Source organism: Falco peregrinus, chromosome 5, assembly GCF_023634155.1.
Source record: "Falco peregrinus isolate bFalPer1 chromosome 5, bFalPer1.pri, whole genome shotgun sequence".
NCBI lineage: Eukaryota > Metazoa > Chordata > Aves > Falconiformes > Falconidae > Falco > Falco peregrinus.
In genome coordinates, this window is record NC_073725.1 from 67,282,677 (window position 1) to 67,302,174 (window position 19,498).

General features: G+C 60.2%; 2 protein-coding genes across 9 annotated transcripts in view; one reads left to right on the forward strand and one right to left on the reverse strand.

The window, feature by feature from the left end:
* LOC106112709 (submandibular gland secretory Glx-rich protein CA-like) overlaps positions 1-12,674 on the forward strand; it is a 34,521-nt gene extending 21,847 nt beyond the window's left edge. For 3 of the 8 annotated variants that reach the window (XM_027791595.2, XM_027791598.2, XM_055804720.1), the window contains 6 exons: positions 8,645-8,691; positions 9,546-9,708; positions 10,234-10,386; positions 10,470-10,532; positions 10,667-10,854; positions 10,984-12,674. In XM_027791595.2, the coding sequence (XP_027647396.1) occupies positions 9,612-9,708; positions 10,234-10,386; positions 10,470-10,532; positions 10,667-10,854; positions 10,984-11,484 (1,002 nt within the window). In that variant the 5' untranslated portion in view covers positions 8,645-8,691; positions 9,546-9,611 and the 3' untranslated portion in view covers positions 11,485-12,674. Of the gene's footprint in view, positions 1-8,644; positions 8,692-9,520; positions 9,709-10,233; positions 10,387-10,469; positions 10,533-10,666; positions 10,855-10,983 lie in introns of all 8 variants that reach the window. The other 5 variants (XM_027791599.2, XM_055804721.1, XM_027791600.2 and 2 more) reach the window with 3 other exon arrangements.
* A 56-nt stretch (positions 12,675-12,730) lies between these two features.
* On the reverse strand, positions 12,731-19,470 carry AMH (anti-Mullerian hormone). Its single transcript, XM_005240779.3, has 7 exons — positions 18,093-19,470; positions 17,606-17,737; positions 16,747-17,428; positions 15,558-15,733; positions 14,760-14,883; positions 14,431-14,620; positions 12,731-14,282 (listed from the first exon to the last, which is right to left on the reverse strand). The coding sequence occupies exons 3-7, from the start codon at positions 17,351-17,353 to the stop codon at positions 13,367-13,369; spliced, it is 2,013 nt and encodes a 670-aa protein (XP_005240836.2). The 5' UTR covers positions 17,354-17,428; positions 17,606-17,737; positions 18,093-19,470; the 3' UTR covers positions 12,731-13,366.
* Positions 19,471-19,498: the final 28 nt, after the last annotated feature.

The following is a 19,498-nucleotide window of genomic DNA, read 5'->3' on the forward strand; positions in this document are numbered from 1 at the left end:
GGCTTTGTACTTTTATGACCCTCCTAACCCTAAAGACCTGAAGTCTTCGTGGGGCACCTCCTCCCCTGCCACGTCGCAGAGCTGGTGCGAGGGTGCTGGGGCTGAGCACCCTCCCTGCCATCCCGCAGCCCAGCGGGGCTGTGAGCATCCCCCCGGCCATGGCAGAGGGACAAAAAGGTGTTTCTCTAGAAACAGCCTGATTGCTTTTGAAATGGCTGCGCAGTCCCACTGGGGCTTTGCAGTGTTATTAATGGTGTCAGGGCAACCTGGAGCCCTGGGAAAGGTGCTAAAACCAGCAGGACTTGCTCTCCGGAGGGATGCCATCATCCCAGAGAGCCTGGCTGCTGTGAGGAGCAGAGAACAGCCCCTCGCACAAGGCAGCTCTGGCAGCAGAGACCTGTCGCTCCCGATGCCTTGTGTTGTTTGCAGGGCACCTGCCTGGAGCAGAGGGAAGCGGCTCCTTCGCTGGCTGTGATTTGGAAAGGGAGGAACGGGTCAGCATCTGCAGCCCCCGTGGTGCCAGCGTGGCGGGGCCAGACCTCATGGGATAGAGGCACTAACAAACTGGCTGCTGCCCTCCCACAGGAAAGTCAAAAAGGGAAGATTTGTGATAGCTGGGATATTATTCCCAGGCTGTGCCAGCACCCCTTACCCAAAGCTTCGCTTTCCCCTTAATCAATTTGTGCCTCACTCTCCCCTGACGTGGCTATTTCAGACTGATAGAGCCACAGCCCCCAGCAGTGGCCCTTCAAGGGACAAACATCACGGCCACTTTCCCCATTCCCAATTGGCACTTCCAAGGACAGTTCGTTTGAAATGTCGTGTTCAAACACAATTGCATGCTTGTATTCTCCTCGGAGGTACGAACAGCTGTAAATCTTCAAAGAGAATAATGATTAGCCCTAAGCGGCGCTGGGCTGTGAGAAAACGGATCATGGAACAATTACTGAAAGCAGCCGAGACTAAAAGTAGCATTTAATGGGATCCAGCATCTTCTGTTCCCGCTGACCTGAATGCTGCTCCTTCTGCCAGGCAAAGGGAGCGAAAACCTCTGAGATTTGTAAGTCGGAGTATTTAGGTCACACGTGGATTAGAGTGTGATCAGATTGGCTTTAATGTAGAGCTGCTCTGAATACCTATAGATCTTATAGCGCTGAGGGATCAATGCTTCCAACAGCTTTTAGCAAGGGGATGGGGTGAGCCTGGGGAAAGGCGCTCCCTCCGGCAGCACTGCGGTGTTCTCTGCTGGCTGCCAGCAGCATGGTGGGTTACGGGTGTTACTCACCCGTGCGCAATCCTGGCTGCTGCGCTGAGCGGTGGGGCCAGGAGCCTTCCCTCCGGGTGGGATCGCTGCCCACGGCACATCCCTGCGCTGTGCTCATCCCTGCTCAGACACTGATGTCACGGTGAAGGAGGAGGTGTGGGGCAAAGGGGCTTCCTGCACCCCCTCTGTTGCCTCTTCTGCCCTTCGCAGAGACCTGACGAGCTCATTTCATTTTAGAGCAAATCCGCACAGCTCTTGACCAGTTATGAATGCATTCGATGTGGTGGTTTCTGCCCCTACCAGCCTGATCTCTTGTCATGGTGCTGAGTGGCCCAAGCTCCAGCCAGTCATGGGACTGAGGTCTGTAACTGGACCATGGTAACCTGCATGTAACTGGACCCAGGACCTGAGGGCAGGATCATGGCTACTCCTTGTCCTGCTTAGCTCTGCCAAGCTGAGGCCTGTCCCCAGCACAATTCCTCCATCGCTCTGAACAATGATGAGACAACCCGGACCTTGAATGCAATCGGGATGCTGCTGCCAGGTGGGTCCAGCACGACCACTGCGCTGTACCTGGACGGACGGCTGGCGAGCTCTAGCTCAGGGCTGCAAAGCCAAAGGTGACATGGGAGAGTGTTTCCCTGACAGATGTGATCACCTTTGCTGTCCTTGCCCAGACGGATGTGTTCAGCTGGTGCTTGGTCTGTAGCATCAGGCTCCTGAAGACCCCATGGTGGTGTGTCCTCCCAGCCTGGTCCATAGGCAGGATGTCCCCTTGCCTTTAAACAAAGACTGACAGTGTTCCTGGCTTGCCATCCCACCAGGCTCACCCATGGCTAAAAGCTCAGGGTAAGAAGAAGGTCCTGAAAGATGCTGCAAGCTGTGATTTGTTAAACCAAGGGCTGGCTGAGACAGTACCTGTCCTGCAGTGCTCCCTTCTCCCTCTCCAGTTCCAGACCCTGTCAAACCCTCGCCCCAGGAGAGGGGGCAGAAGATACCCTTGGCTATGTTCTCCTGGCTAACCAAACCGCTGAGGCTGTGAGGAAGGGCCCAGGCCTGAGCTCTCGCAGCAGTTCTCTGCTATCAGATGCTTTCTACGAGCTGAACAAGCAGGGCTGGGACCTGCAAGCAGCCAGCCAGGGCATTGCACCAGGGCAGCGGAGCCTGTGCAGGTATCAGCTCTGGGTATCGGCTCGTGCAGAGGATGCTCCGTCTCTCTTGCTGGCTCCCTCCAACACGGGCAGTGTTACCCACCCCCACTGCAGTGCCTGGTGGCGTGAAGCCACAGGAACATCCAGCTTCCAGAATGCTCCGGGCTTTCAATTAGCTGCACCTCCGCAAGGAGATGGCTCAGCTCAACGTATCTAAAATCTCCCGTGGTGACAGATCGTGATTTGACAGGAGAAGCACAGCTGGCAGAAAGAAGACATCTCTTCGCTTCCTGTAACTTCCTGAGAGCTTCATAATAACGCCAGCACTCGTAAAGGTCTGTGGTTCTTGCAATCATGCAGAAAAATAATCTCCCCGGCTGACGCTGATGTGTTGCTACCTCGGGGTAAGGAGGCAGCAGCTGTGTTTCAGCACACAGACATTGCACAACTGTGGAGGATGGGAAGAGCTGATGTATGCTGGATCCAACTGAAAGAGGAACTTTGGGTCAGCAGAATATTGTTGTCAGTGCTGGGACGTGGCCAGGTTGCTATGGGGACACCGATGCCTTTAGGTTTCTGATCGTGCAAGGAATCAGGATGCTTTTTCACCTGATTTCCCTGAGAAATCCTGTTTCCGTGATCCTCTTTTCCAGCCGCCAGCTCTGCTCCCCACTCCGATCACATCTCAGCCCGGTGGCAGTGTCCAACCACATCTGAGGGAAGGGTGGAGGGCTCCAAGACACGAGGCACCTACAACAAGCCCGTGCAATGCCTGGCCTGAGTGCCATGTTCATCTCCGGCAGGTATTTGGTGCTGACAGCTGCTAGGCAGCGCATTGCCGCTCAGCCGGCAGCAGGACGGCACTCACCTGTGTAGCCCCAGATCAGCCAGCACCCACTGCCACCCGCACCTGCGCAAAGGGACAGTGCCAGTGTGGAGGTGATGGTCCAGCTGGAGCAGGGACCAGCCTTCAGAGCTCTGCTTTGCCCAGCGGACTTGGGCTTAGCAGACAACATCCAAATTCCTGTCTTTAAAATCAGGTCAAGAGCCCAGCCCTGCCTGCATGAGGGTTGGTGGATAAATACTTCAGGGGCTGGAAGGGTTTTGATTCCCAGGCCTTGGGAACCCAGTTGGGTGGGTCTGATGGATCCAGGGATGAAATCTGGAGGAAAGAACTGCAGCCAGCCCAGTGAGCCAGCGGGTTTGGGCCAAGAGCTGAGGCAGCAGGAAACCCACCTGCACCCCCAGCTCGAGCATCTGCCTCCCCTCGTACTTGTGGCAGGAGCAGATGAAGTCTGGCCAGGGCTGCCATAGCAGTAGGGGCTCTGGGGAGAGGGGGAATTGCACAGAGAAAAGCAAAATACATCCCCAGAACTAACCAGTGCCGAAAATAATCAGTGACTAATTTTATGTCTTTATGATTGCCTTTTAACTGCAAGTTATTAAAGATGGGGAGAAAGAAGATTATGTCCTGGTGGGAGGATAAATGAGCGTTGCCATAGAAGCAAGGGGATGCTGCAGCACAACTCAGTCCATCTGGATCACAAACCATGAAGCCACGGCAGAGCCTTGGGGGCAGCCGGCACACTGCGGACGGAGACGCACCCATGTGAATCTGAGGCAAGCTGACAGCCTGGGAAGTCAGAGAAGACAGATTTGTGTTGTCAAGCCAAAGCCAGGGAGTCAATATTTAGCCCAGGCATGGAGCACAGCCTGTGTGCAGCCAGGCCCGTGTCCATCACGCGGCTTGACTGGCCTCCTGAGCTCTTCCTCCAGTGGCTTTCTCTCTGCCTGGTCTCACAGCCAGATTGTGTTTACCCCCCTCCCCCGAGCTAACCCCATCCCAGAGACGCTTTTATCAGTCTCAGGGCAAGGGAGAAGCCAGGATTTGAGGGGTTCAAATGATTAGGAAAGAATTTGCCTCTGGGAATCTCTTTCCTCCATCTGCCTGGGATAAATTGTCTGATGGAGATGGAGGCTTTGCAGCTCGGTGGAGAACTGCTCAGAGCTAAACATGTAGAGGCAAAAATGCTCATGGTCCCTCCACAGAGCAGGAATTGGGTGTTGAAAGGTCCTGGAAAGGGTGAGGAGGGACAAAATGGGAGTTTTGCCTGAGCTCTGTGTGTGCAGACGTTGCCTGTTCAGCCTCTGGTTCTTTCCTGGGAGGACCAGCTCGCCCACGGGAGGCAGGAGCAAGCTTGCGAACCTGAAAGCACCATGGGAAACATGATTAACTGGGAGAAGAAGAGATTTTTATTCGACCTATTTATGATTCTCTGCTTTCATTACGTCCCTATAAAGTAAACGTGCCTTGCCAGTTAACAGCTCTGACCTTACTGGAGCGGGACTAAAACTGAGAAAACTACCCTTGGCCTGTGTGCCCGCAGCCGTGGCGTGCTGGGGGGGCTGTGTTTACAGCTCCATCCCTTCCTCCATCTGCATTCAGCTTCTGCAGCACTTTATTTATACCACAGCAGGGTTTGCGGCATGCTCAGTCCTGTCTCTGCCAAAGAGGGGAAATCCCTGCCCTGGAAAGCAGACGACTGTTCCTGAGTTCATTTGCTGGATAGCCCTAAAGCAGGCCCACGACCCAGACTTGCTGGGTGTCCGGAGCCCTGGATGAAAGGCTGAGTCCCCTCCGGGCTGCCAGTGCCCAGTTTATTCTTCCTTTAGATGTTGCAGTCAGAGACCTTTCAGACCTCTGCTAAAGAAAAATGTCAGACACGAAGCGGCACAGTTTCAGGGTTCTTTTGTTAAACTTGAAGCCTTTCAGAAGTGGCTCTCTGTAAGAGAGATGTCCTCAAAGCAGGATGCCTCCAAGATGTGCTGGGCTGGTACCAGCCACAGCTGCAGCACGTCCCCTGGGACAGGCGCTTCTGCTCGAGGCTGTACCTGCCCATGCTGAGCTGGGCGCTCTGGATAACCTTGCACAGGCAGGTCCAGAGCCCAGTGCTCATTTTCAGCTCCCCAAATGAGAGATGCTTCATCTCCTGGCTACCTCCTGTGAGCAGAAAGCTGCAGTGAGGACCACATCCCTCCACGCCTCCCCAAGATGTGGCTGTGGCAGCGCTCCTGGGGACCTGGCTGCAGGAGCAGGTACCATGGGGAAATCAAAGGGCTCGGAGGGCAAAGGATCTACTCTAAACACTGGCAAAAAATGGTTTTCACTGGGGTTGTTTAAGCACTGATGGTCCTGCGGGATTGCTCCTCCTCAGCCCTGCATCACCTTCTTAAGCATGCTTGCTCAGCCCCTCTGCATCCCTGGCCTTCGTGTCCATCCCCCAGCTAGGTCACAGACCCCAACTTGGGGACCAAACGTCCCCTTCTCCCCACTTTGTGCTCATGGGGCGGGGGGGATCTCAGAGGGACAAGCCGTGTCCATAGCTGCATCCCCTTGTGCCCGCCCTGCTAGGGCAGCCCCTGCTTTCGGTGCCTGGGGCTAAACTGCCTTTTCTGGGGCTGGAGCACGGGTGCTCTGGCCCCTGGTGATTGGGTGCTATTTTGCTCCGGCACGGTTCGGCAGCTGTTGCTGTATATTACCCCGGAGAGCTGGAGCCAGCTGGGGGGCTGGAGGCAAGGCAGCGGTGGTCGAGCCCCAGGTATGACTTTCTGTGGCTTTTAACCCTTTCAGCTGGATGCGGGGCAGCCCACGGGCACAGCCCCTGAGGCAGCACTCAGCTCGCTGCTGGGCAGCCCTGGATCAGGGGCCACGGGGCCTGTCCCAGCGCTGCCATGCGAGCATGCACAGGGAGAGCCGGGCAGGCAAGGGGACTATTTTTGGAAGTTTCTTCGATGTGAGTCAGCGGTAGAGGCGATCTCAGGAGCTTGTGCAGGAAAAATCCCAGCGGCAGCACAGCAGAACCGTTTATTTGTTGGGTGTCTGCAATTTTGCGTGTTTAAGAGAGGATCTAGTGTGTGGAGCATGCATCTGAGGGAGCACAGGCAATGCCAGGGAGGGGATGGATGGGTCAAGTGGTTGTACGGGAGCTCTCCTGTGCCAGAGACGGTGTGAATTAAGAGCTGGAGCTTGGGGCTGTGGGTTACCAGCCCTGCTGCAGGCAAAATGTCCCTGGCATCGGTGGCCATCCCTGCCCTGCTTGGCCTGGACAGTGGCTGTGTGCTTGGTACGTCGGTGCCTGAGCTGGTCTGATGGGAACGGGCCCCAGGAAGCCCGTTCTGCAGGTGACACAACCCATCCTGGCTGGGAATGAGGGTCCCGCATGGGCTGTAGAGCCCTGAAATGCATCTGCCTCTTGCTGTGGCACAGACCCCCATCTCCCATCTTGAGGGGAGCAGACCCAGACCCAGAGCTGGTCAGCTCTGGGACCGAATCAACGCCCTGGGGCGCTTGGCACTGGGAGGATGGCTGCCTGCCTGGTCGCGGTGTGGCTGTCGCAGAGCCCTGCAGCCAGCCTGGCAAAGCCTGGCAGTGCTCCCAGGGGCTGGAGGCAGTTTGGGCTCCTCCGTCCAGGTGACCCCCAAGGGATGGAGGTGTGGGAACAGCCCAGCACCCCACGATGGGGAGCTGAGCTCAGCCGAGGACTGGGGACCACAGCGAGGATGTGGTGGGATGGCCGTGTGCTGCAGGACACTGCCACCCAGCACCGGTGCTGCTGCCTGCCAACCGCCCGGCGCTTTTTTTTATCCCTCTTGGTTTAGTGAGAGTCCCTCGAAGAGACATGGCGGCAGGTCCCTGTGAGGCATCGGAGAAAGACTTGGGATCCCCCGAGGCCACCGACGAGCTGCCCGGGTGGGCGGGGAGCACTCAGAGGCAGCCGAGGAAGGACAGGAGAAAAGGTACCTTGTCCTCTCCGTGAGCCGGCAGCCAGGAGGTGCCGGCTGTGGCTGTGGCCATGCCAGCACTGCTGCCGTGGTGCTTGAGGCCCCACAGGAGAGGGCACAGCATGGCAGGGATGGGTCTTGGTGGCACCGTGAAGTCACAGGGCAACGAGGGGCCACCCCGTGGGGGCATCAGCCATGGCCAGGGTAAAGAAGAACAGAGGCTCGCGCTCTCCTCCATCTTCCTTGCGCTCATCTTTGCTCAAAAAAGCCATGAATAGCTGTGTAGCTTAAAAGCACAAGAAGCACTTGGGGGGAAAATGCTTTAAGGAAAATTTCTCAATCATTGTGCTTTCCTTGGGGTTGGGAACCCCCCTGGCCAACTGCGAGTCCTGGAGCAGCTCCTTCACTTCCCAGCAGAGAAAGGACCATACTCACCATCACTGAAACAAAATCGAAGACTTTTTTATTTCCTCTTGAATGCAAGGACCTTTCAGACCACAGTTCCCTGGCCAAAAGGTTTCCTCTTACTTATTTGTTTTGCTTCGACTATTATGTCTTAGATGTCATCCTTGGAATTGCTATTTTTTCTCAGCGTTCATTCTGCCACTGGGTGAAAGTAAACTAAATCCAGCTCAAAGGGGGCAAAAATTCCTTCTTCTGGTGAGGGCTTGCAAGGATGTGGTATCCAGATCCCAGCAGTGCAAGGGCTGCGCTCAGAGGGGCTGAGAGGGCTGAGGCCACGTGCTATTGAGACCTTGGTGCATCCTCACCCCCGTAACAAACCCCCAGACCCAGGGGCAAAGAAACCCCCAGGGAGCCCGAGGAGCCCGGCATGCTCCCCAGCCTTTCATTGCATCGAACTGCTTCAGGGCCTTGGGGACTCTCCGATTTTCTCTCCCATTTCACATCTGGGAAAAGCCCTGAGAGTCATCCCTGAGCTTCACACTTCTCTGGGGTGGCTTGAGGTCTTCTTTGAGGTCTGGTTGCTCCACAGTACCCAGAACTCATCTGGCTCTCTAGGCTATGGCGTGAGCTGCCTCCAGCCTTCCAGCCTCCAACGCCGCATTTTCGGGGTGTCTGTGTGCACCCTGGGCTATTTGTCCCCCCATGCGCCTTGGCAGAGAAGTCACCATCCCCCTCAGCTGCAGACCCCCAGGATACCTGGGATGGTGCCGTTTTGGGTCTCAGCAGCCCCAGGCCTGCACATGCTCCTGTTACACCCCAGCCTTGCCAGCTGCTGCCGCGATGGCCGGGGGGCTTTTTGCTTGTCGTCTGAAACCTCTTTCCACAGGTGACCCGGCCACACTAAGGGGGAAACGTGGCCATGATGTCCCCGCTCTGCAGGCTGGTGGGTGGCAGCAGGAAGGCTACGTGCCCCCAGCCCCTGGCAATTCCCACCTCCCTGAATTCGCCACCTAATGCACTGCACTGTGCTTGTCTTTAACAGATGCCAACACGCCGGTGAGCAGCGACGGGGAGAGCAGCAGAGCCCATGTAAGTGTGCAGCAGCCCAGCACTGGGGGTGCATGGGGGGTCCCTGGGGGTGGGGGCTGTCCCACAGCAGTATTCAGCCCAGGAGGGCTCTGTGGGGTGTTGCAGCACGTCCACCCTGGGGGAGCTGAGGGCCGCATCCTTCAGCTGTTGCTGTCACTGATCCGTGCAGGTGGGCAGCTCTCCCTTGTGGCACCAATCCGGTGGCACTGACACAAGCCAGCAGCCAGCCCAGCCACCAAAGCCCCAGTCCCCAGCAGCACCGAGCCCAGACCCCCAACATGTCGTGTGCCCCATCTCCTCCCGGTGCTCTGACCCTGCCGGTGAGCTGCCCTGGGTCCGACCTGCTGCCCTCCTGGATGCGTGAAGCCGTGCTCATCTGGGCTGGGGATGAATCCAGCCCCGAGGGCTGCGCTGGGGTGGGCTTGCTTAAGTGCAAGCTGGGGGTCAGCAGCTGCCAGCCCACCCATAGGGGCTGCACCCCAGCGCCTGTGCTGCACAGAGCCAGCTAGTGGCTCCATCCATCTTAGCAGACAAAAAAAACCTCAAAAAACCCAACATGTTTTTAAGGCTGCTGATGCAGATACTGGGCTAGATGCTCGAGGAGCTGCTGAGGAGCCCGGTTAGTGTTGATCAAGGCCAGTGGCGGCATCGGCTCAGCCCTGGGGGACCCAAGGAGTGTGAGCACAAGCACAGGGACTGGGTCCCTCCACAGCTATGCTGAGCATCCCTTGTTCTGGGAGGGGGCCCAGATGTGCACCATGCCGCCCACCCCACCCAGCCACACTGCTTGCTTTCCCCGTGGGGCCACGTGATGCTCTTACACCCCCAGCCATGCTTACGCCCCCTCCCTGCAGGGGCTAGAGGAGGCAGGGACCCGGCTTGACATCCCTGAGCAGGATCCGGACGAGCCTGAGCTGAGCATGCCAGAGCCAGCACCGCTCAGCGTGGACAAGAAAGCAGCAGAGAAGAAGCGGGCAGAGAAGGTGGGAGCCAAAGGCAGCACTACCGGGCCTCCAGGTAAGCATGCAGGAAAGCCCTTCCCTGCCCCAGAATGGCCAGACTGGCCCCAGGTGGCCACAGAGGCATAGACCCTGTCCTGCATCCCCGGCCAGCCCAGGAGGCATGACTGAACGAGCTCTGCTCTCCACAGTCCCCTGGGAGCTCAGCAACATGGCGATGGGGCTTCTCAGCCACCTGCCAAATGCCACTCCTCCTCTTCCTCCGCCTCTCTGCCCTGGGTGGGGGGCAGCAGAGCTGGGAGCATGGGCAGAGGTTTTCTCCACTCGAGCCTCAGGATGCCCTAACGCCATGGTGGCCTGAACACCTCGGACTCAGCCCACGTGACAATCTTTTCCCCATCCCTGTAGTGCAAACACCTTCCTCTCCGCTGCTGGGAGCGCGGCAGGCAGCTCCTACCCCTGCCCATGCCCTGGGTGGGCAGTGCAGGAAGATGTTAAAAGCCCTTCCCACCCACCCCCAACTCAGAGCCCTTTGCTGCTTCCCAGCTCCCCCGGTAACACTGTTTCCCTTGGGGGTCCTCAGTCCCCAAGAGCCTCCCCGTGCAGAGGAAGGTGGAGCCCCCCAGCCTGGACCCCGCGGAAGAGCCGCTCCTCTGGGAAGGGCTCACCCTCAACAAGTGCATCCTGGTGGCTTCTGTCGTTGCCCTGCTCAGCGTCACCTTCCAGGTGCTCCAAGGTGAGCCGGGAGCCAGTCAGAGGGGGGCAGGGTGGCTAGACCCTGCTGCCACCTCCTGCCCCCTGTCCCTTTCTCTCTTCCAGCGCCGTGTTCCAAGGAGGGCATCAGCCGCAGCAGGCAGGACCCTCCACCGCCTCCCCTTCATGGTGGGTTCGGGTGCTCCATGCTGCCCCGACCCCCCTGATCCAGCTGAGATGGGGCCATGTCCCAGAGTGGGGTGGCCCTGGGGACCCCATGTCTGGGACATCACACCTGAAACAGCCTTGTCCCCTGCTGACAGTGGCCTGTCCCTCTCCCCTCCCAGAGGTGGTCAGCACCGAGGAGGAGGAGGTCCAAGAAGTAGTGACCACCCAGCCTGCCCAGCCGGAGAGCAGCATGTTCAAGGATGATCATGGTGACAATGATGGTGACGATGACGGTGATGATGACGGTGACAATGATGATGACAGTGATGCTGACAGCAACCTGGTATGGGTCTGGGGTAGAGGGAGAAAGGGCATCCTCGGGGCACCTCCTGTCTCCAGGGGGAGGGATGGAGAGGGGTCCTCTTCCCTTGGGCTGTGTCACTGGCACCTGGTCCCTTCCGTCCCCTCCCAGGCAGAGCCCTGGATCTTCAAGAAGTGGTTTGGCCGCTCGGCACCAGAGGATGATGAGGACGAAGAGCCCACAGATGATGTCCCCGACGTGCCACCGGCCACAACACAGGTGAAGAAGAGTCGGGAGAAGAAGCTGGAGAAGAAGGAGGAGAAGGAGAAGGCCCGGGAGGGCCGTGCCACCCAGGTGGAACGGAGCAGCCGGAGGGAGGCACGAGCCAAGGACAGGGTGCTGGGGGACAAGCCCGGCAGAGCCCCCAGGGCCCCCCGAGAACCGGAGCAGCAGCCCCAGAAGAAGCGGGGCCGGGAGGGGAAGGAGAGCCGGCGGGAGCGGGACGAGCCCAGGAAGGAGGGGTGGAAGGGCCGTCCTGGCAGGGCTGACAGCGGCGCGGAGAGCCCGAAGCGGGACTGGCGGCAGCAGAAGGGCAGGAAGCCCTGGGACCCCGCGGCCGCCCCGGGGAAGGATGGCACCGCCAGACCCCGGGAGGGCAAGAGGCGCGACTGAGGCTGGGGCGACCGAGGGGCTCGATGATGCTGAATCCAGGGGGGTCCAACCCTGCCGCTGCCCCTGGCAAGGACACCCTGCCGCTCGCTGCCAGCTCCCAGAGACATCCCGGGCCGGCAGCACAGGCAGCACGCTGGGATCTCCAAGCAGCGGCAGGGCAGCTCAGGAGCCTGGCACGAGCCTCCCCAGGGACCTTGGGTCCCCCTGGATTAGATGCGCAAAGGCAACCCGAAGGGACCAGGGGAAGGAGCTTCTCTTCACCCGGGCTTCGCACTATTTCTGCATCCCCACCCAAAATCTCTCTTGCAGTTCATTTTCACTTGTGGCCCCCAAGGCATCGGGGTGGCGCAGTGGGCACAGGGATCCCAATGAACAGATTTTGCCTCTGAACTGCGTAGCTCTTCAATTGACTAAATGGTTTTATTCAAAGCAAATCAAGAGAGAAGTAGATTCTGGGATAACAAAGCCAGGCTGCAGCCATCCTCGGAGGGACGTCAGGGAGACGACCACCACCTCGCTGGACCCCGGTGCCATCGCTGCAGGGTGGTGCGAAGCTTGCTGGTAACAAAACAGGGCTGGAGAGCCCATCACCCGGGGATCCCTTCGGGCCTTGCCTTCACAGAGTCGCTTTTAGGAACGAAAAAACAAGTGCAATATCATGCAGCGCTGTAGCAACTACAGGAGACGTTCACAGCCCCAACAGGTTTAAGTATTTGCTAAATCAATAGAGGTTAAAATAAACTATTTTCATTTTTAATAAGGTATTAAAGTGAATGTTTAAAAAAAGAATAACAAGAAAAGATTTTGTCCCTGGTCCTGTTTGTGTGTTTTCTGGCACCCCCTATCCCCACTGTACAGGGGCTCAGGGCCAACCCAGGTCCCCACGTGGGCTGTGGGGCACAGCTGGCATGTGCCAGGCTCCGGCCGTGCCCCCGGCAGCCCCGCGGGGACACTGCAAAGCCCAAGGGCTGGTCCCAGCACCAAGGGGGCTGCAGCCAGAGCAAGCCCAGGAGCTGCTTCCTGGGGGTTTGGAGCCTGCGGCAGCCCCAGTGGGTTGTGCTGAGGGCTGGGCTGAGCTGGGAAGATGATCTGGGGGCAGCCGGGCTCTCCGTGCTGATGCCAGCGGGGACGCGGAGCAGGTGCTTTGGCAGCCGTTTGCACCCGCTCCTATTAATGGTGTGAGCAGCCCAGGAGGTGTAAGGGGATCTCTGCCCTCTCCCTGTCCCCCCCGTCCCCTCGCCCCCCAGCTCTGGCAGCGCCCCAGGAGTGGGGTCAGCAGAGGGCGATGCAGACGGGACCCTGACAGCCCTTGGCCCCTGGCTCACACAGGGGCAGGTCCCCAGATAAAGGCTGGTCCCTGCAAGAGGATTTGGCCTCTCGTTCTGCTTTTGCAGGTGCAGCTGGGTGGCTGGCAGGGGCTTGGCGAGGGGCCGTGGGCTGGGAAACAGCCAGAGGATGCTGCAAGTCAGGGGGCTTGGCGGAACCAACAGCTGCCCTGCCTAGCCACTACGGGAACAGAAGGAAGGGATGAATAAGCGTAGTCCTGGCCACATCTGCCAAGCCTTACCCTCCCACGGTGGCCCTGGGGCACCCGTATCCAGCCCAAACCCTGCTGTGGGGTCAGAGTCACACTGCAACACAGCCCCACGGGCACCTCGGGCATCAGGAGCAGGTGCAGGGGAATGTGGGGCTGGAGAGCAGCCCCCAGGGAGCAGCACGGCTACAGATGAACCCAGAACCAGAGCAGCGCTAAAGAGACAAACCGTGGGGCAAGGACACACGGGGAGCACCCGTCTGAGCAAGAAGCACCAGCTCCCAAGCTGCGAGGGCGAACTGGCGGGGGGGGACGGGATGACGGTGAGTGGGGAGGCGGGTGGTGCCTCTACCGACAGCCACACTCCTCGGCCACCATGTTGGGGAACTTGCGGACCTCCAGCCCCTCTGTGGAGAGGCTGATGATGAGCTGGTCGGAGTAGCGGATGGGCACGCAGCAGGGAGCCCGCTGGAGGGGCGAGCCCCGCTCCTGCATGCCCAGCAGCAGCACCGTGTGCGAGTAGTAGCTGGGGACGCGGGTGGAGAGGGGCAGCTTGCAGGGACCCTCACAGTTGTTGGCCGCGTAGACGGTGGGCATGACGATGAACTTGCGGTCATGCAGGTCGATGGTCAGCTCCTGCAGGCGGCAGTGGGCCTGATGCCGTGCACTCCGGTTCTGCCGCAGCACCTTCCTCCGCTCCTGCCAGCGCGCCCGCACCGTCTGCAACGCCTTCAGCAGCAGCAGCGCGTGCATCTTCCCAGAGCCAGGCGGCCGGTCTCCGGGTTGACCCTCAGCTGGCCCTGGCGGGTAGTAGCAGAAGCTCAGGAGGTGCTGGAAAAGCCCCATGTTGGCTTGGAAAGCTGGCATGTCCCTCAGCTCCTGGATCACCGCATGCAGCTTGCCCATCAGCAGCTGCAGCACGGTCCCCTCCGGCTGCCAGCCCCCCAGGTGCTGCTCCAGCACGGCTCCACTGTCCTGGGGGAAAAGCAGCACCGAGGGCTCCTCCGACTGCACCAGACGCTCCAGCGCTGCCTCCTCGGACAAGTTGAGCAGTTGGTGAGGGAGGGTCTCCATCACCTGGAAGTCCAGCCAGTGGTGGGAGCTGGGCTGGGTGGGCAGCTCGCTGGAGGGGCTCAGGACCTGGCGGATGAACTGGGTCAGGATGCCCAGGAACTGGCTGCTGCCGCCGGGCTCTGGGGACGACGTGTTGGCTGGGCTCGGGGCGGTGGGTGACGGCAGCCACTCGGTCCCGGCCTGGGCTGGGCTGCGGGGAGAACATAGAGTCACGGGGTCCCTGTGTACCCCAGGGGTCCCGCCAGGCCCTGGCCCACGTGCTCCCACCACGGTCCCCTGGCAGAAGGGCTGGGGCTGCTTCTCTCCCGGGCTCCCAGCCCCTGTGTTTTTCCACGGACCTGAGCTGCGGGTACGGAGCTGTGTCCAGCACCCCATCGGCAGAGAGGTAGGAGGAAGGGGCTAAAGCCACCTCCTCTTCCTCCTGCAGGGACTCGGCCAGCAGGAGCAGCACGGGGGTCATCCTGGTGAAGCACTTGTCATCGGAGCCAAACAGGAGCTGCTGGGTCTCCGTGGGGGGCAGGGTGGCACCTGGACGGGAGTGTAGCCGTGAGGACGCCGGTCTGGGGGGTCCCACACGTCCCCACAGCCCCTCGCTACAGACAGGCTTGAGAGGAACCCAAATGCCCACGGTCGGGCGCAGACCCCCCGCCCCCCCCGGCATCCCTACCTCCCTGGCCGCGGTGCCGGATGGCCAGGGCAGCCTGGAAGCTGAGCTGCTCGCTGCTGCGGGTGACGGACGCTACGGCCGCTCCCAGGACCAGGTACTGGGTGTCCCCGGCCAGGCACAGGCTCTGCACCCAGGGGAGACGCGGGACGCCGGGGGTGCGGGTCAGACATCACCGGGGGGGCACTCAGAGGAACCCCCCCGGCTGGCTCCAGGTCACCCAGTGCCCGGTGGCCCAGGGAGCAGTGAAATGGGAGGGTGGGGACCACCGGGGGTAGGGCGGGCAGGGGGGCTTCACCACCCAGCCCCAGGGCTGCTCCGGGAGCCGCGGGGTGCAGGGGGACCCCCGAGCGGGCAGAGACCCCCGAGCGGGCAGAGACCCCTTAGCGAGCCCGGCCCCCGCCCCGCTTCTCCCGGCAGCGGCTGCTGCCCCCGGCAATGTTGGTGGGCCCGGGGGGGCGGGCAGGACCCCCGGAGCGGGCTGGGCACCCCGGGCTGCCCCCCCTGCCCCTGCCGGGAGCCGGGGACGGGGCAACAGCACCATCTGCAGGGCCAGCGGGAGCGGCCGGGGGGGCACAGGGACATGGGGGGCACAGGGACCGGGGGTGGCACAGGGAGCGGGGGGCGGGTGGCACAGGGAGCGGGGGGCAGTGGCACAGGGACTGGGAGTAAACAGCAATGGGGACCAGGAGAGGATGGCAAAGGGACTGGGAGAGGGATGGCAAAGGCACTGGGGAGCAGAGCTGTGACACCCCCTCCCGCTGCCCGGCCGCCCCAACACCGCATCCTCCGGCCGCCCACCTGCTCCCGCGCCAGCCCGGTGCCAGCAGCCAGCAGACCCCCGCGGGGGCCGGTGCCCCCCGCCCCACTGCCCCGGTAGAAGAGCAGCAAAGCGGCGCGCAGCTCTCCCAGCCGCCGGCCCACGGCCGCCTGGAACGCCAGCTTGAACCGCAGCAGCACCCGCGCCTCCCACTTCACTGGAAAGGAGCAGAGAGAGGAGGTGAAGGCCCCCCCCGGCCGCCGTGGCTCCTGTGGGGCCAGGGCGAGGAGGGGGCTTCGGGCCCAGCACCAAGGAGGGGGCTTCAGGCCCAGCACCACTTCCACGGCGGCCGGAGCACGTGGGCCAGAGCTGACGGGGTAGGGGGACGTGGGGGCCCCTCCCTGGCTCAGGGCGGTGGGCAGGGGGCAAACTCTGCAGCCGTGGCAAGATGGGCACTGCCCCGCTCCCGCAGCCGCTCCGGCAGGTTTTCCTGGGCAGACCCCCACCCACGGAAACGTCTCCTCCCGTGGCAGCTCCTCAGGGACTTGGGGACATCGTGGCCGTCACACTGCAGCCAGCAGCACCGCCTGGGGAAAGGCCACATCCCCAGCTGCCAGGTACTGGGGGTTTGGCTGAAAATCCAAAATCTGGGAGGGAAGGAAGAGATTCCAAGAACAGACAAACAACTGTGACCTTCCCGCTACGCAGGAGGGCGGATTAAAGCCGGGGGTTTCTCCCTCGATCACGGCACTGACCGAGACAGGGCAGAGGAAGGCGCCTCGCTGGTTTTCGCACGAGGCTGCAGCTGCCCCCACAAGCCCGGGACCCTCCGGCAGCACCAAGCGTGAGTGCGGCACGTGCTCAGCCCACAGCAGCACCCGCCAGCTCTGCTCATCCCATCCTCTCCCGTCTTTTCCCAGTCAGAGCTGGGCCGGGGCCCCAACCCGCGTCATTAAGGCGGAAAGTGAGAAACCCCCATCACGGCAGAGCAGGAGCCACCAAGAACGTGGCAGGCACAGGGCACCCTGCAGCACCCAGGCTGGCATCACGGCTAAAGCTTCCTAAACCCGTCCCCACGAAGGCACCGCATTGCACTGCTCATCTCAAAAGGAACCCAACCCCGCAAACATCACCCGGTGTTGAAATCCCTGAACGAGGACAAGCAAACAGCATCCCCGAGCCCTGCGTCCGCCCGCTCCGCTCGGCCTGGCGCAGGGATTCTGTACCGACCTTCCTCCAGGTGCAGCACGAGGAAACGATCCTGCCCCGGCTCCAGCACGTGCGCATGGATGTGCCTCAGGGGCTGCAGCGCAGCACCCGCCTCCCCCGCCGGGCACAGCCCGAAGGTCCGCAGGTCACTCTCGTCCCAGCTGCTGCGCTGGCTCAACAGCTTGATGAAGTTGCTTTCGTAGTGGGTGAGAACACCCACCACCTCCAGGTGCCTCGGGGCCGGCCCACCCTGGTCCATTCTCACCTTGCACACTGGCCCCTCCAGCCCCCCGAGCAGCCAGGGGTGCAGGATGGAGCCCGGCCAGGGGGTGCCCCCAGCCTCCGCCACCCCCTGCGGGCATTTTGCTCCCGGGTCGGGCTGCGGGGAGAGGGGAGCAGCAGCAGCAGCCACTCTGGCTCTGGTTGCCGAGCTGGGTCGCCCTCCTTCCGGCAAACTCACATTTTCTCTCTTTCCCTCCTCTGCTTCCAGCCCCAGCTCTGCCGGCAGCCCCCGCTCCAGGCGGATCACTGCAGGAGCCCCTTCCCGCCCGCTCCCCTTCCTTGGGAGCGCTGCAGAGGGGAGCACCAGCACCAGGCACGGCACAAGCACCCCGAGAGCCACCTTCATCTTCCCACTCCCGCTGCTCCCAGAGCTGCTCACACGTCCCAAAGCGCTGGGGCAGAAGGGGAGGACGGCGTCTCCCTTTTAAAAAGCGGTGGCCTTGAGTTGACAATGCACAACACACCTCCCCTGAGCAACTCAAAGGCTGTCATGCTGGAGAGGAGGGAGGGATGTTTCAAAGAAACTTTTTTTTTTTGCTATTTTTGGGTTTGCATCTCGTATTGAAAACGTAAAACAAAGTAAAGCTGTTTCTCTTACTCGTAGGGATGCACGTCCTTGACTTCAGATGTTTTCTAAAGGAGGATGGACATCGAGGCTTGGATCTTCTTGGGGACCGGCACGTACTATTCCCATCAGCAGTGAAACACCAAGAGGGAAGAATTAGCGGGACTAGGAGGAGGCAGATAAAGATAACGGACAGAAACTAAGTAAATGTATGGGAAGCATTCTCCTCTCAGATGGAAAGCCTCCCCCTCAGCCGGTACCTCACACGGGCTCCTAGCCCATCCCAAGGCCCAGGCTGTGAAGAACCTCGCGGGTGCAGCAGCCACCTGCGGCTGCAAACACGTAGGAGCTGCCTTTAGCAAGTCTTACAACACTTTGTAAGGGCTTTTCTCTCTGTGAGACGCCAGTACTCACGGTAATGCCTGGAACTACCACCTACCTAGCGCCCCATGGAGAAACCTCCCCCGCCACCCAAAGATCTCAGGGGGTTTTTGGCAACGGAGGGCAGGGGGAAACGTACCCACAAAGAATTCCCACTGCATGTTCAGACTTTTCTCTGAGTTTCCAGGACTTTGCAGTTCAGAGCTCAGGATCTGGCTCCAGCACATCATAAACGGACCACAGAGCCGAGCTGGGGAGGGCCACGAGCACCACACCATGGGGCCGGTGAGGCAGACCCCCCTGTCCCACAGCAGCTGTGGCAAAGGGCACACACCGGCACCAGGGAGACCCCCCGCCAGCCCACTCGGCCATCGGGCCAGCTCAGCTGGACCCAAAGCGCTGCCAGCGCGGTGAGGCCAGCGAGGGCTGGACACGCGGTGGGTGGGATTGAGCAGGACCTGTGTCAGGCCAGCAGAAGAGGCCAAGAACTGGATTCCTCCGTCGAACGGGCAGGCAGCTGCAGGGCTGCAGCCCCCGCGCTCCGTGGAACCAGCCAGGCACTGGCCAAGGGCAAGGCTGGGGCAAGCAGCCCAGCCCCGGCGGTGCTGTGACCCACCGAGCCGCCCCGCATCCCACACAGACACCCAGTGCGGCGAAAGGAATCCTGGAAAGGACAGAGGAGAAATCTCAGAACTTCCGGTTTTTAATGGGAACCAAATGGTATTTTTTTGAAGGAAACGTTTAGTATAAATAAAACCACAGAGAACTAAAAGCTTGCCAAAACTAGTCTCGTAGTGGGAGGATATATACAATAAAAATCAGACAGCAGGTGCTTCATAATAGCACAGACAACATTTAATGAATTGTAGTAACAAACTAGGATTTGGTATCACTGCAGCTTTGGTAATTTCTTTTGACTAAACATCTGGAGATCCCCGACACTGCCACCGACAAAGCACCAGCACCGTCCGTGAGCCCACGTTTGGCATGACCAGCCTAGTGTGCAGCAGGCAGGAGCTAAGCACCTGCTTACCGGGCAAGGATGGGTCTTCAATTGTCAACGAAACCTGATCTGGTGCTTTTCAAGGACTCCTGAGCAGCAGCCCAAACCAATTTCCTCAGGAGAAATGTTTCCAGCTTCCAGCTGCCAACACCTGAGCTACGGCACAGCGCTCCGGCACCGGGAGGGGAAAGGTTTCCAAATGCAGCAGGAGTGACGCCTTCCCAATTGCAACCGTCATTTAGCGGGAAGACAGAAAAAGCTGAATTTAGAAAATTCTGCTCGCCCCCCATTCTGCCCGCCGCTGCGGGTATGGGTGATGCAGTAACAGAATCCTTTCCACATCTCTATGACAAGTCTCCCCAGCCCTGAATGAACAGCTTAATCAAGGATTTCAGTTGAATAGCAACTGATTAACTGGTAATTTATGGGCTACACATCAAGCAGCCTAAGAAGGGGTAGCAAGTGAAGCCAACGCAGCTGAGCGGAGCTCGATGTTGCTGCTCAGTCAGGAGGAAGCGAGGCGCCCAGAGACTTCCAATCCT

Excerpts from the sequence above, each read along its gene's own strand:
- AMH (XM_005240779.3), bottom strand. The coding sequence starts at position 17,353 with ATGAAGGTGGCTCTCGGGGTGCTTGTGCCGTGCCTGGTGCTGGTGCTC. Across the intron at positions 14,621-14,759 it reads CCGGCACCGCGGCCAGGGAG|GTGCCACCCTGCCCCCCACG; the intron begins GTAGGGATGCCG and ends ACTCCCGTCCAG. Across the intron at positions 14,283-14,430 it reads GCTCCGTACCCGCAGCTCAG|CCCAGCCCAGGCCGGGACCG; the intron begins GTCCGTGGAAAA and ends TTCTCCCCGCAG.